At 40.7% G+C, this 15,896-nt stretch overlaps 1 protein-coding gene across 2 annotated transcripts; it reads right to left on the bottom strand.

The window, feature by feature from the left end:
- Positions 1–632: 632 nt before the first annotated feature.
- kdm2ab (lysine (K)-specific demethylase 2Ab) lies at positions 633–15,846 on the bottom strand. Of its 2 annotated transcripts, none has more exons than XM_053505895.1 (23): positions 15,645–15,846; positions 14,806–14,838; positions 11,990–12,128; positions 11,809–11,887; positions 11,644–11,690; positions 11,374–11,552; positions 11,165–11,271; positions 10,251–10,344; positions 9,049–9,202; positions 8,767–8,882; positions 7,070–7,196; positions 6,734–6,987; positions 6,532–6,609; positions 5,483–5,749; positions 5,270–5,404; positions 5,112–5,192; positions 4,247–4,510; positions 4,115–4,147; positions 2,892–3,808; positions 2,419–2,582; positions 2,177–2,323; positions 1,845–2,057; positions 633–1,731 (listed from the first exon to the last, which is right to left on the bottom strand). In XM_053505895.1, exons 2-23 carry the CDS (start codon positions 14,833–14,835, stop codon positions 1,550–1,552), a joined length of 3,807 nt encoding a protein of 1,268 aa, XP_053361870.1. In that variant the 5' UTR covers positions 14,836–14,838; positions 15,645–15,846; the 3' UTR covers positions 633–1,549. The 2 variants fall into 2 exon arrangements, with proteins under 2 accessions (XP_053361870.1, XP_053361872.1); XM_053505897.1 differs by having other exon boundaries at positions 636–1,731; positions 2,892–3,778.
- Between the last annotated feature and the right edge of the window lie 50 nt (positions 15,847–15,896).

The following is a 15,896-nucleotide window of genomic DNA, read 5'->3' as shown; positions in this document are numbered from 1 at the left end:
TTTCTTTCTATTGCAATCTTAGGGAGTTTTTACTTGCTACCATCCCCCTTGGCTTGCTCATTTTGCACAATCTGATTATTTTGATTCCTACATATTTTGCCACACATTTCCGTAGTGTTTTTGATTCTGTAAAGCTGCTTTGCAACATTTACCATTGTTAAATTCAGTTAAAAGCAGGATTCTCTTAAAGTATGAGCCAGTTGAATTAAATGTTAGTGTGCATGACTTTTCCCCCCCAGAGAACCTATACACCTGTGATTTAAATTACAGCCGGCATTTCTGTCAAGCTGCTGTCAGTAAAAAAAATAATAATAATGATAATAATAAAAATAAATACATTCTCTATAAATTAAAGATTTTCCAAAGTGCAGAGATTTTAATTGTTGTCAAATCATATTCTTAACCGTAATCATTTTTGAACAAGTGCATTTCAACATTTTGGCATAAAATTAACTTTAGCTCTTTTTTTGCAGCATAGATTATTTCCTGAGCCAAACCCTATAACAACAACTCACACACTACATCTTACACTGCTGACCGTTTTATTACACTCGGCATGTAGTTCATGTAGTCTGATTTGGTAAGGTCATCTACTTAAGAAGCACAAACACAATCTTAGATGTGCTTAGATGTTATACAAAAAGGACTCATAACTTAAGCCTTAATTACTTAAGTACCTGTACTTATTAAATGTACTTGAACATTTTGTGCTTGAACTTTTGAAAATGTACTTAAATAATCATGCACTCATGTGAATGTAAACAGACAAGTATACAACATTTGTGTATTTCTTTATTTTTCTGAAAAACAAACAAAAGTGGAAAAAAAAAAAGAACTTCCAAAAATAATTACAACGCTACAGACTCTTCTTCTGGCATACTATAGGAGAGGAATACATTTACACAAGGGTGTGTGTATATATTTTTATATTTATATATATCTGTACTCTGTAACTAGAGAGAACGGAATTAAGAACTGAAAAGTATTCCTCCTGAAAAATAAATTGAGAGGTTAAAGCACAGGAGTGAAACCAAATGCGACACCCTCACGCTGCTACAAACAACAGAAGCCTTGGAGTAAATTCGACGGAGAAGTTAGAAAGAGTGGAAAGGGAAGAGGATGGGATCAGGAGAGGCATGCAAGTTACGGACCTGCCCTGGAATAGACAAAAAAAGGAAAAAAAGAAAGAAAAAAAAAAAGGCTGTCTTTTGAGCAATAGCACCTGTTTACAACTCTTATTGGAAGAGCTCATGAGGGTTCTCGGGCCCGTGAAGCCGTGACTGCCGGCTGCTGCACCTTTGTGAACTTGGACCGATGGGGGTGGGGGTGGGGAAAGGAATTAAAGTACAAATTAGCGGGGGTGTAGCCATCGCTGAGTCTTTTACATAAATCTCCTAAGTGTTCTGAGCTCCTCCGTCATTGTGTTCTGTACAGTCTTCCTACACGTAACACGCCGCAAGATTCTCTTTCACACGCACAGAAACGTACAAACCGACACTGCCTCCACCCGAACAGTCTGTGTGTGTGTTCTCCAGGAGAAGGACGGGCTCTAAGATATTCTCTGGATAAGTTTATCGTCTGATAGGCAGTAGAGGGCGTTGACGGACAGCTCGGAGATGAATTTCTCGCAGGCTTGCCGAGAGATTCCTTTACAGCTGCGCAGGTCCAGTACGGAGACACAGGACAAGCGCTGCAGGTACACCAGACAGTGGTCCGTCAGGCGGCTGCACCCTGGGAGCGAGAAAAAAAAGAGGGAGAAATGTTGAGATACGTTATTTAAACGTTTATCACCAAGAAGCTTAATTGTGATTTAGTTTCATCTTCTTGAGTCTTGTTCGGATCACCTGCTAGATTGAGGTGTGTGAGTGTGTTGCGTGTGGACGAGCCCACGGCGGTGAGGAGGTTGAGAGCGTTGTCAGTCAGAGGGCAGTGTGAGAGCTCCAGCCTCGTCAGCTGAGGCATGTGCCTGATGATCAGCCTCAGCGTGGCCTCCGTCACCTCCAGACCACACAGCCTCAAGCACTGCATGTTTCTCAGCTGGGAACGGTTATTACTTCCTGCACAAACACACACAACTTCCAGTATAAGCTTATTCCTCGATAATTCATGTCTTAAACTTTCTCATAGAAGTTTTTTTAAAACCATTTTTTTTACAGACAGGTCTAGGTGAGGTTACCTGGTGGGCTGAGAAGCTCTCTGATCTGCGCGTCTTTGACGCCGTCTGCCCAGCGGAGGTCTAATGAGCGCAGTAAAGGACAGCTGGGAGAGCTCAGAGCAGACACAGACGTCCAGTTACACCCTGAAAGCACCAGATCTTTCAACCCTAAAGATAAAGGAAAGAAGGTAAGGACCAGGCTGTCAAAAAATAAATAAATAAATTAAAAAAAATCCGGTTTGAGCGAGCAGCAATATTACTACCTGGTAATCGGTTGATGAGCCACGTGAGCTGTTTCTTGGATATTTTGGCCCGGGACAGGTCCAGTGTAACCGGCTGGCGCTTGATGATGCCGGAGAGGGCCTGTGGGCTGATAGACTGGCAGCGGCTCAGGCTGATATGCGTCCACAATCGCTTATCGCAACCCCTATTACACAAGAAAAAGCATAGTTGTTGCTGAATGCACAGAAAGCTAATCAATACAGTTACGCAAGTAGCAAAATCTGATATCGAACGATGCCATTGTTAGTTTAAACGAATATTTCTTTAAATTCAAACCACATAAATTATATATACAGAGTCAACCAAATTAAATGTATACACGCTGAAGATAATATGATCTTATTAATGCTATGTTAATATCATTTTAGTATCGAGTTTTTCTTTTCCTGAAATGTGTATAAATTTTTTTTGGCTGACTCTGTATTTATTTACAATTATACATTCCCGTCCTTACCATTTGTACCAGCTCTTGCACACAGCCATGCAGACGCACAGCTCGGTTCGTGTTAAGTAGCGGAAGACGGACACCCACACCAGCCTGCCCCAGCCTGGTTCACTCGGCCCGCTCTGCTCGGGTGACGTGCAGGACGCGGGAGGCTTCCCTCTCTCTGGCCGCACGTTTTTCCCGTTCCTCTCTCGCGTGCTGTTGTGATGAGACTCTCTGGAGCTGCACTTTAAGCTCTGACTGACGTGAACGTGTTTGGAAGCGCTCCTGGTGAGAGTAGCAGACTGGAGTTGCGATCTGGGCGTATGCGGGTGTGTATGAGCGTGGGCTTTATCCGTTCGGCGGGAATCACCCCGGAGTGGTGGGCGGAGCAGGGACTTGCCCTGGAAGTCGCTGTTGCTTTGGGTGTGGCTGACAGAGGATACGTTCGCTTCTAGCTTGGGGACGATAGTGCTGGGGTCCCGCCTGCCTCGCGATGGCTGCAGGGTGACGGTCACGCATGAACCCTGATCCCTGGTGTCGTCGGCGAGCGCCCCGGATGAGTCCGTCCGCGTCTGATCTCCTCCGTCCTCCTCCCTTTCGGCGTTGCGCTCTCCGTTCTGTTGACCGTCTCCGTTCTCGTCTTCCGTCTGCCGCGCTCCGTATCTCTGTGGCCGGTTCTCTTTACCACCCAGCCCGTTCTCTCTCCTTTCCGTCTTCTCGGTCTCTTCCTCCTTGTCGTTGTCGGCTCCGCCCTCTTCTCTCTCCGCCCTTCCTCTCAGAGCTCCGCTTCTCGCTTGGCTTCTGAGCCGCACTTCTCTTTCCTGATAGGACGCTACGCTTCTCCGGCGGGACAAGCCCCTGCTGAGTCCCGCCCTGATCATGCTCGCCCTCTCCAAACTCCGCTGACGCAGGAGCTTTGGGGAAACAGAGACAGACGTCCGTGTCTGAGAGACAGAATGGGTGGAAAAAAGGGGAACGAGAGAACACAAGAGACACAAACGAGGAAGGCAAAGGAGCAGAGAGCGAAAAGCGACAGAGAAAGTGAGGACAATGAGTGGGGTTCGCACAAGGACACTTTCGGGTATGTGATGTGAAACAACGGTGTGCTTCGAAAAAAACAAAAGAAAAGATCAAATACCAAACCATCCCTGTCCCTCTAAACTATTCTGATCAAGAGGGAGGAAAAAAAAGAAAGAAAAAAAAAAAGGTTGAAGCTGTGAACACAAGCATCAAGAGGGAAGAAGACTTACTGACTGGAACAGTTTGCTCCTCTCCAATTTGATCTGAAATTAAAAAAATAAACACAAAAACAAGGTCAGTGCAAACAGAGCACAGGTATTTGTGTGTGTTTACATGTTTACATGGCCATCCTGTGGTCTTACACGCTTGCGGTGCTGTAGCTCCAGCGCCCCGGCTCTCTTGCGGCTCTGTTGGTGCTGGAGCAGGATTCTCTGTGACGGTGGGGGTTGGCGGCGGGAGCGCGTCAGAGGCAGGGACGGGGGCGATGGCAGAGGCTGACCCCTGCGCCCCAAACGCAGCCCACCCACCCCGATGCCCTCCCTGTACGCCCGCTTAGCAGGAGGAGCGGAGGGCGCGCTGGACGTAATGGTGCTTTTACTGTCCTCCTCTGAATTACTGCTGGAAGACTGCAGTAACAAAATAAGGAATAACAGAAATAAAATAAATAATTAAAAAAGTCCAAATACTTTAATAAAGTCCAAAGCTCTGTATGGTGATCATAAAAATACAGCTCCGGAGAAAGAAAAAGAAAAGTCTTTGTTTTGGGGTTTTTTTGGGTAAGATTTATTTATTTTTTGCTGCTGACAATATTTCTTTTAAATCCAAAATATAATTATTGTAATTTAAAATGTATATTTAAATGAAATGACATCACATCAAAATAACTCATGATCATGCTAAAAAAACAAAATGCAAATAATTTGTAAACAAACTTGTTAATGATTCGGCTAAATAACATTAAGAAATCAGTATTTGATGGAGTAATAACCCCGATTTGTAATTACACGCTTTCATGCGTTTTGGCATGCTCTTTACCCGTTTTTCACATTACTGTTGAGTAACTTTATACCTCTAACTCTTTTTGCAAAGCTCAGCTTTACTTGATGGTAAACTGTAACTGCAGTGATCTCTTAAAGTAAACTGCAAGTGGTCTCCTTTTGTTTTGTTTTTTCCAGAGCTGTATATTATTTATATCCATTTACATGATTATGATCAGATGTAATGTACCTCTGTGTTCTTATCCCGGACACACTTGGGACACTCCCAGCAACTGGGAAGATCCTTATTGATCACACCCTCCCCTGGGACCTTCAGGACACACAAAGATCATCATCATCATCTACAACACTGAATGAGCTGAACCAGAGTCCATGTTGTGTGTTTACCTGTATACATTCTGGGTGTGTGATCTGACCGCACTCTGAGCACTCCATGAGCGTCTGAGTGGTCGCGGTGCCTTCCGAGTCCTCCTGGCCCCCTTCTTTACACATGGCGCAGACGGCAGTCAGAGGCAGCGCCGGCTAGAGGAAGCACACGAGTTAGAGCTTGTAACGCGACACGTGAAGAACAGAGACGTGGCCGTGGGGCCGAGTACTCACAGTCAGGCACTGTCTGAGGATGCAGGACTTCTTGAGTCGACCCGGACCGCCGAACTTCTTCATGTCCCTGCAGTAGGTACAATCTCCGCACTCTGAGCGCCTGCAGGCCTCGCAGCGTTTACAGCGAACACGCCGCCGCCTCAGAGCCGAGATGGACGATGCTGGCTTGGCCGGCCGCGGTACCGGGGCCATCGTGGGGCCCGAGACTGAAGGACGTGGCCGGTACATTACAGAAGGGGAGGGAGGACGTGGCGTATACCACGAGGGCTGCAAACATGGGAAGGGAGAAAAAAAATCTATATAAATAATAGAAAGGTTGTGTCTACAAATTTGTTGATCTCCACATTTCAATGATCTCTTTTAACGTTTCACTGGAGGAAACCCGTCTCAAAAATTGTGTCTCTTTGTCTGTATGTCTAGCCAGATTATGTCACAGCATCACACAAAACTGGCTGGACAGAATTCAATGAAACTTTTGCAGTACTTAGATATCTGCCTGACGTTTAACCTCAAGCGAATGTTATGAATAGTTTTGTGCTGGATTTAATAATCTACTTTAAAATATGCTACTTACTCAATTTAAACAAACACCTACACCTATAGATATTAATTAGAAAAGCAAAACCGAACATTTTTACAGCTGAAATAACAGCGCTGAAGTGGTACAAGTGAATTTTAACGTGTTGGACTTGTTTTAAGACTAAACTTAATCTTTATCTGATTTCCTTTTTCGATTTCTCATCTGTGATTCTCATCTTTGATTACCGAACAGGAAATGTATTTGGCTGCAAAATGCTCAACCTTACAAAACTTAGACAGAAAGTTCTGCCGTACAGAAAGACAGACAGACATGTACATGGGGCTTTTGACTGCCTCTAACAACTCTAGTGTTTAATATACTGGGTATTGCAATACGCCAGATATAAATAAGATCACTTACAAAAATATTGTTACTACATGCACCTATTACATGTTGGCTTTTACAATAAAAGTGACCCTATCATCATCATCAAGTGGTGTCATGTGACCCATTTCACCTCAAAGCTTACCCTTTTGGGCCATGTGACAATGGGTATTCCAGTGTAAGACAATTGTGGATCATCATTGGCGTGCTCTTCTAGCAGGGCCTGTGAACACCAAAGAGCATCTCATGACAAACTCTTTAAACGATTATTCTGTCTCAGTGCGAATGTCAAAGAAAAATATTTAATACATAAAAGTGGTTATTAATTCACGAGTATGTTTACGCACCCGGATGTCGTTGAGGAGCGCTGGAGCGTTTCGGATCCCTACTGGTACACACTTCTTGTGAGCAGGGAGCTGCTCCAGCTTGTGCAGCAGCTGCCACATGCCTTCCAGCTCCAACGGCGTCAGATGTACCTTTACCCCGGGACGGGCCGGAGGAGAAGCAGCTTCGTCTTCCTGCTCGTCTGGCTCTTGTTTAACCTCTCCCTGTTCCTCCTTACCCTCGCTGTCTGGTTTGACAAAGTCGTCTTTTTTCAACCCTGTGTGCGTAAAATTAAACTCAATACAGGTTGTCCCTGTTAATGCAGCAATTTTAGTGTGTGCGTGTGTGTGCGTACAAACCGATGCCCAGCGAGTGTCTCTGGAACTCTGGCGTTAAATGAGAGATGTTGGTCAGACAGTACAGGTAACGCTCCAACACGTACCAACACATCTCGTAATAGAACGGGTAGCGAAACTTCGATGGGACCTGCAACAGGGGGGGTAAAAAAAAAAAAAAAAAAACCCTACATGAACACTATCCTTTAACCCCACATACATTAAATATGTGTAGCCTATAAATTGTGGACGCAGGTCACAAGAATGTCACCTAATTTATATTAATATGTTAATTAGAGCTGCGCAATTAATGTTTTCAAATTTATGTTTTATGTCGATTTGCACACGTTTGGTTTTATTTTGCATGCGAGTTGCATGTGGTTTACAAAATTGTTTTTACAACTGTTTATTTTATAAAAAAAAGGAATTAAGGTCTGCAGCTTGCACTTTACCAGTCGCTTGTATTTAGCTAAAAAATAACCAGAACTTGTAAAGACTGTTGAAAATTTGCACTTTATTAATCCCAAAAAGAGGTAGGTACACATGTTGTTTTACTGATTATGGTTTTTCTAAACTAAGAAAACTTGTAAAAGTAAGTTTGCACTTTTAGCCCAAATAAGCAGTTCATGTTTGGTTATATTGTTTTTTTTTTTTTTTTTTTTTTTTACTTAAATCCTATACCCTACCCTATTCATTTTTAATTATTTAAAAATATATATATAATTTTTAAATTAAAAAAAATATTTTAATTTAATTTAACTTTCATAAGGTAGAATATGTAAAGAAAACAATTTCACTCAGCAGTAATCTATATGTGACAAATAAAATGCCTAACTGACAAAAGACAATCTTTTTACTGCACAGCCAATAACGAACACTCTATAACCATAGTTATTTAGATGTTCGGGCTTAATTAATGTTATTTATGAATGCTCATCAAAATAATGAGGAGTAAGGCTGCACGATTCTTGCTAAAATGTGAATAATGATTTCTCTCCATGGGAAGATTGCGATCACGATCCTTTTTTTTTGGTCGACCAAAACATTTGTTGCACTCGAGTAATTTAAAAACAAATAAAAGTGCCGTCTAGACAGGTCTTTTAAACAAAAAAGTCGCTATACTTTATTTTAGAAGCCTTGGCGTGCACACCTAAAAGCTGTTAACTATAACCAGAATGTTACCAGTAATAAAAAGAACTAACAAATAATAAACATCACTTGTGCATTTTGAACACCCACAGCCAACTACAGTATACAGTAACTTTGTTATACACCCTGTGTCAAATACACACAAGTGCATTAACGCCATGAAGAAAGGAGAATGTGTTTATGGATAAATCAAAAGAATTAATCGCAATTCCCTACAAGGTATATAAAAAGCGTCAGGAGTCTTTATTTCCCTTTTACCATGCATGCACACAACGATCTGATAAACTGAAATACAATTCCAAGGAAAGTTGCTTGCTTTTAAGTTTGACTTTTATTGGACTTAAAACATCTCTTTTCCTTCCTAACTCTGTGCTATTCAAAATCCACACTAACCCTCTAACCCAAGGCTCACCTGAGCACTCCTGGCTTCCTTTGGAAATCTCGAAAGCGGCATTTTAATGGTTCTACTTCCTTTGGTTACAGTTAAATCTTTCTTTTATTAAAAGTGTCTTAGAAATGAAATTCTGTGCAAAACTTGATCTGTATTAGTCAACATGTATTTCTGAACCAACCCGTGTGCGGTCCTCGATGTTGTAGATGTTCAGCTGCATAGGAATGTTAAAACTGTGCAGGAAATTCCCTCCGAACACCAGAGTATCCTCGGGAGTGTATACTGCATGGATCCAACCTACAATCACACACACCAATATACTATTAATAAAAAAAAATAAATAAAAATATGCAGAGTTCCCCCTGGTTTATAACTCCTTTTTCTACTTTTCTTCTTAAAGTTTTTTACCATCAACATTACGCAACATATTTCTTACATAAACACGCCATTGAACTACACGTACCTGAGGGAATCATAAAAGTGTAACCCTGTTTTAGCTCAATGCGCTGGCATGTGGTGGCCTTGTCCCCGAGGAAGATGTCACCCTGTTTTCCTGACAACACCCAGTTCTCATAGAGCTCCAGGTTGTGTGGAGTCGGCGGGATCAGCCAGAACACCTAAGGATTAACAAGGAGCACAAGATGAAGTGAATAACAACAACAACCTACTGCAACATAAAGAAGTAAAAGGAACTTTGCGAGAAAAATATGATGCTCAGAATTTTGCAAGTTCATTATTAAAAAACAAAATCAATATATATAATAATACTGTAAAGTTGGCGCGTCTATACATTGAAGATATTTAAAAAAAATAATATTTTGAGCAGAGGAGTGCAAGACGAGCAAGAGAACGTTGCAAGAGAACACATTTTTTTTTTTTGGAATTTTTTTCTGTCTGTTTGTGCATACATCACGCAAAAAATTTCTGAACTAATTTTAATGTGGTTTTTACAGGGGTATTTGGCCGAGCTTGAGGTAACATACAGGCTTTGGTTTATCAGAATCGCCCCACAGGAAGACAAGATATGCTAATTTGAAATTTAAATGGAAAACGTCTTAATATTATATATAATTTTTTTTAAATCATTAATTCATTTTAAAAGTCAACATATTGTAGTGTATTCGTAATTTTGTATTTACGCGCTTATGAGTATGTGTTTAAATTCCATGTAAACTAAGCCATGGGCTCATCTAGCACATCATAGGTCTAAGGCTGAAATGCTAAATTTGCTTTTGTAATACTGATGGATTTTTGTCTTCGTCAATAATAAGAAGTAGAAAAACCAATCACACCTTTTAGATGTGCTGGTAAACTCTTAAAGCTTAGCCATGTACAGCATTTATGTTTCTGTGATTATTTCCAAACATTTCTGAAGTGTGTACGCTAACATAACATCAACTCTGGTGTAACGTTTAATATTTTACTCTGTGCTTTTGATGCTTCCAGCACTTTCAAAAAAAAAAAAGGGGGGAAGAAAGCATTACACCAGAGTTATATAGACGTAAGATGGTAAAACAACTTGTTTTACATGCAAAATGCAACTTGAGGTGCTAATGAGAACCTGGAGGCAGTCAGGAAAACTGGTGCGAGTATATCACAGGAAGGGTTCAAAGCGTTAACGCTCTCCCAGAAGCAGAAAAGAACGACGACGTGTGCGTTTCTCACCTTGCGTCCCCTCAGGATGTGATACCATACTGACGTGCCACCAAAGTCAATATGGAAGTCTGTAAAGCAGCCCTTCACACTCATCAGACAGTACCTAGACAGAGAGAACAAAGGTTTACTGTTACAAAAAGAACCGCAAAACTGCAAAAAAACGCAAACAGTGTGTTAATAAAGATGTGCGCATATACAGTATATAGGGGCAAATATTTTCTCTGTGATCAGGATTAAGCAGATTTTTTACCTCAGGGTAAGGTACAACCCTAGGCTGCATGTCCCCTTCTCCCTACTGACTTACCCTACCACAATATTACTCCTTAATTTGGTGCTCATGTTTATAAAAAAAAAAAAAAAAGCAAAATTTTAAAGCGAATGAACATGATGGTTAAAAGTTTTTTTATCGCACTTATTAAATATCATACACAGATGAGAGAGAACATCTTTTTAGAATCAGAAACACACCAGGCTGTGGAAATGTTAAAAAACTTAGCAATAAAGTACAGCACAAATGCCCCTCTCTCTCTCTCTCTCTCTCTCTCTATATATATATTTATATATATATATATATATATATATATATATATATATATATATATATATTTATTTATTTGTTTGTTTTACACGTGATGAAAAGTGAGGAGAGAACACTGTAGCGGAGCAATAAGTTTTGGTGAACGACTTGCTAACCTTTTGGTAAAAAGACAAAAATATATTTGACCTCACAAATGCGCTTCTGGAAGAAGGGTAAAAAATGCCATAAACACACTCCTAAACCCTGTGGAAAGCCTTTACAGAAAAGTTGAAGCTGTTCTAGCTGGATTAGGAATTGGATGAATTGATAATGTGACTCGGACCCACTCTGTCGCTTGCTTATAAACTCATCATTTGCCCATGACCTCTAGGTGTCTGTAACTTACTTCTGTACTTTGGGGTAATGCATGTCAGTGATGACGTTGGTCGAGTCTCTCTGTCTCTCCTTCAGGTGCCGAGGCCACATGATATCGACCCAGTCGATCAGATCCACCTAGAAGCAGCAAATCAACCCGTCAGGGATTTATCACAGAGTGAGTCGAGATCATGTGTTTATACATAAAAGATTAAAATAAAAAACAATTTAAAATCTTACCGAGGCAGGTCTCTTGACGAGATGCTCCAGTTTGGTGTGACTGAACTCGAGACTGATGACGTTGTACAGCTTTTCCCTTTCCGAGGCCGGGGTTTCATAATAGCGCCTCCACTGCCCCATTGACATCTCCATGCCCTTTTGAGTGCTTACGTCCATCACGTCGATCATCCTTCGACTGCCTATCGAAAACGATGTGGATTTGAACCATGCTTGTGGGACTTGAAAGGAGTTATGGATTAAAGAAATGATAACAGCAGGGTAAATGCTTACCTACAAACAGTTTCACATCACTCACGCTGAAGTCTGGATCGGGCATCCTGAGAACGCAAGGAGAAAAACGGTTTTGAGCATAAACAACAGCGAAGAAAAAGAAAGACAAAAAAAAGACATAAAAAGAGAAAGAGCAAGCCATTAGCAGCGAGATGAGAGACATACTGAATGCCAAGTCCGTCTGCTTTAGTAAAGATGATGGGGTCTCGAAGCCCTTCCCGCTGGATGTACTCAAAAGTGAAGTCTGCAGAAAAATTTTACAAAAAAATGCCACACACACAGTTAAAAATGCCCTTGAATGGATCACAGACTCTGTAATGTTCAGAGTGTTATGTTTATCGTTTACCTTTTCCATCCATAATTTTGACCAGGTCTGAATTGAAGTAGTCGCTTTCAAGCTTTTCTTCCAGGTCAAAAGTCGTCTTCCCCTCGATTTCATCATCCGAGATGCCATCGTCCTGATAGCGCCGGCGTGTTCCTGTTCGCTAAAAACACAGTTTCAACACAAAGCTCAGTTCAACAAAACTAAACAGTACAGTCAAGGTTATAATTAGGCAGACAGAAGGGATTGTGTATATATATATATATATATACACACACACACATATACGTACACACACATACAGTACATACCCATAGACAGTGCAGTACAATACGGATTTGTACAATTATCTAATTATCGAATGAAATTTATCACAGGTGGAGTTTTTCAATACTTTAAATATTTGTTTATTTTGTTTTTAATATTTTTGTGCTGATAGTCAAATATTCTTTTAATGAAATCGTTTGTCCAATTATTCGGTGTTTACCTAGATAAACATGCTTGAATACAAAAATGGTATGTTTAATAGTTCAATATCACAAACATCTCAATTCGCAGTGTGTGTCAAAATAATCGCTGCGTGTATTGCTTTTTTATTTGTTTCAAAATTATGCACCATTAGTCTTCTTATATTTATTTGTATATATATATATATATATATATATATATATATATATATAAATATATAAATGAATGATGAAACTGTAATGATGGCATGCCTGTACACTGAAAATATTTGTGAAAAAATTATTTGGGGGGGGACGCGAGATGAGTACTAAAACACCAAGACGTTTTTTGGAATTTTTGTCTGTCGTTTGTTGCTGCATCATAAATTTTTGCTTTTCATTGATAAATTGAATTTCTATACAATACTGACATCACAGAGTATTAATGACAGCTGGGGTGTTTCTATATAAACTTGTGTGACACATTGGAGGTACAAATCCAGCGAAGCTGTGTTGTGTTCTGGGTCCGGGCACATCACTCATCACCACATATGTTCAGGGCATAAAGTGCATCCATGAATTATTTGTTGGTGGGAAAAAAATTAATGAATAAACACATTGCTCTATGTAAGTTTCAACCACAAATTACTACTTGTAATTTCAAGTAGACAAAGTAGACATGGTCTAAACAAAACACCCATTTATACTTTATTTATACTTTTTTCTGGCAGTAATTTTCTGTACTTGGCATAATAATTGTCTAAAATATACACACACAGCTCCAGCTTGCAAAAAAAACACGTTTTATAATTGAAGTTAACTCTTCTTGTCTTTGACCGTTCTGGTCATGGTACATAACAAAATAAAAGCTTTGTACTACCCTCATTCATTCATTGCTTTTTTATAAGACTTATGCACAGGCAGGGTACACCCTGGACAGGGTGCCAATCATAACACACAATGATTAAATCCTGAAATGGCAAATCGCCTAATCTTTGGACATGCGAAAGAAAAACGTGCAAACTCCACGTACGCATGCCTGAGGTGGGACTCGAACACTTGGCCCCTGGAAGCGCAAGGTTACACAGCTAAACCTCTCAGTCACCCTGCTGCCACACCTTCTAATATATATATTTTTTTTACTTAAATGAACTCAGCTACAACCCTATTAGCGTTTAATATTTATCACACCTGTATGTGGTCACTCTCTAAACTGTTTTCACAAAGATAGATGTACATAACGGTCCAAGATGTCCATTTACACTGAAGTATTACAATTTCCCTTTTCTTGAACTAAGGCCATGTTCACATTCCAAGCCAATAAGCTCAGTTCCGATTTTTTGGTCAGGTCGGATTTGCTTGTCGTCATAACGGTTTACATTCCACACACCCTGGGATTTTTCTCGAGTCATCGATGATGTGATTTTAGCCTGAGGATGTTTTCACATTAGGGCTTCCGTGTTCGTGTCCAAGAACACTTAACCCCAGTGTCTTGCTCATTTTTATCAGTGAGAACATGATCGTTCCGTGCTCGGGAACTGTGGGTCCGCTTGAAGAGGTGAACGATACAGCGTATTCAGGCAAGGATTAACCCCGATACGAAAGCCGATTGTACATGAGAACGGAGGTAGCTTGCTGCGACATCTTCAGTCTCCTCCAAAATAGCACGTGCCAATCTCATCTTCTGACCTACACAGCCATAGCTGTTATGGTAGGAAGGCACGGGGGGGGGTGCTGCTCGACATTTTTTTCTTCCGAAATATCAACAACATTAGTCATCCGGCTACGGTTAACGGCTACGTTTCTCTTCCTCGCTTGTGTTTAATGACGTCCCAAAAACTATGTCAGTGCATACTGCCACCTGCTGTATCGGAAAGTGTAAATAATAATAATAAAAATAAAAACAACAAGAGGAGAGGAAGCATCGTTCCTAGGCACGGTACAAATCGAATCAATCGTGCATACAAATGTGAAAACGGTGTTGATAACCTGAACCTGTTCTTTCACGAAGTGAGCGCTAAAACTGGAGTTTAAGTACTGAAGCGTCCTGCACATGACCCTTCCACTTCCACACTGAACATCAACTGCACCTCAGGCCTTATCCTGGAAAACCTCAATATAGCAGAATGGCTATGTAGAAAGACATAATATAACATTGCTGTAGATTTCCAAACGATGAAACCCCAGCCACCGGGTGATAAAGCAGTGCCGGTCCCAAATCCGGATAAAACAGGAGGGTTGTGTCAGGAAGGTTAAACCTGCACAAAAGTTGTGTGCCTATCAGATTGTCGCGCCTCGACAGAAGACTAACAAACATAAAGAGGGAATAAATCCAAAAAGGGGCGTTTAATATATACGGATACGTGTGTGTTATCGTCATTGGCTTGAACTCACCAGGCGCTTGCTGTAGCGGGTCTCCTCCATCGCCTAAAAAAAAAAAAAAAAAACAGGAACACGAAAGAGAATTTGAGAAATGAGATGTCTGAGACATTGTGTTTAAATTACAACTATTTAAAAAAAAACTAAAAAAAAAAAAAAAAAAGAAAGAAAAAAAAAAAAGTGTACACCCACTAATCTGAGTTTAAATAAATTAAACTAGACTGGATACCACTCCATCATTGGGCTTGAACAGGCAGGTCAGCTTTAAAGAAATACAACCTGCACTTAAAGCATACACAGCATATAAAATAAACAAGACATAGGCTATAAATAGGAATGATCTGAGATTATTAGAGTTTAGATGAAAAAACACTCAACTTCTGAAAAGTAGAAAGAAAGACAGGCAGACAGACATGATCAGCTGTGTGGATCTGATTCACGGTTTTATACAACAATCACATTGATCCGAGACGCACAGGAGACTCAAGCGAACGTGTTTTATTGACTATAAGTTTTAACTGAAAGTTATCGTTCGGTTTATAGAGACAGCGCGGTTGATCTGAGTGACAGGCAGTTCGCTAGCATCCGGAGCTAACTCACAGTGTTAGCCGCTTGAACACAAACACAGCCCAAGACATTTCACAATTATTTCACATTTCATTCAGACACGTTCGAACAAAAAACTCAACCAGTTTTCTATTCAGAACCAGAAATGTAACCCGCACAGCTAATAAACCCAAACTAGCCAATTAGCATTCCCATTGACACCCAGCTAGCATTAGCGTTAGCAAAACACACAATGTTAGCTGCCTAGGAACAAAACAAGCTAGCAATCTTCAGACCTTTAAACATACCTAGCGTTCAGCTTCTGCTTTTTTTCTCTCCTGTTAGCAGTAATAATGCTGTGTTTTTTCGGTTGAATGCGAAGAAACGACATGTATTTCCTTAACTGCAGCCGAAATTCATCTTGTCCTATTCCTAATCTCGCCCACTTATCCTGCTTATTATTGTATACGACAAAGTTAAAGGAGTCCGCTTCCATCCGCCATTTGCAGATTGTCATCACACACACACACACAAACGGCGTGAGCGTCTGTCCCAGCCCC

The sequence above is a fragment of the Clarias gariepinus genome, chromosome 10 (assembly GCF_024256425.1).
Source record: "Clarias gariepinus isolate MV-2021 ecotype Netherlands chromosome 10, CGAR_prim_01v2, whole genome shotgun sequence".
Lineage (NCBI taxonomy): Eukaryota > Metazoa > Chordata > Actinopteri > Siluriformes > Clariidae > Clarias > Clarias gariepinus.
Note: the sequence above shows the minus strand (reverse complement) of the source record. Positions and strands in the feature narration are given on the sequence as shown.

Coding starts and splice junctions, on each gene's coding strand:
- kdm2ab (XM_053505895.1), bottom strand. CDS start 14,835: ATGGAGGAGACCCGCTACAGCAAGCGCCTG. Junction 7,197..8,766: donor ACATCGAGGACCGCACACGG/GTTGGTTCAGAA, acceptor CCCCTGTTGCAG/GTCCCATCGAAGTTTCGCTA. Junction 4,511..5,111: donor TCCGGGATAAGAACACAGAG/GTACATTACATC, acceptor TTGTTACTGCAG/TCTTCCAGCAGTAATTCAGA.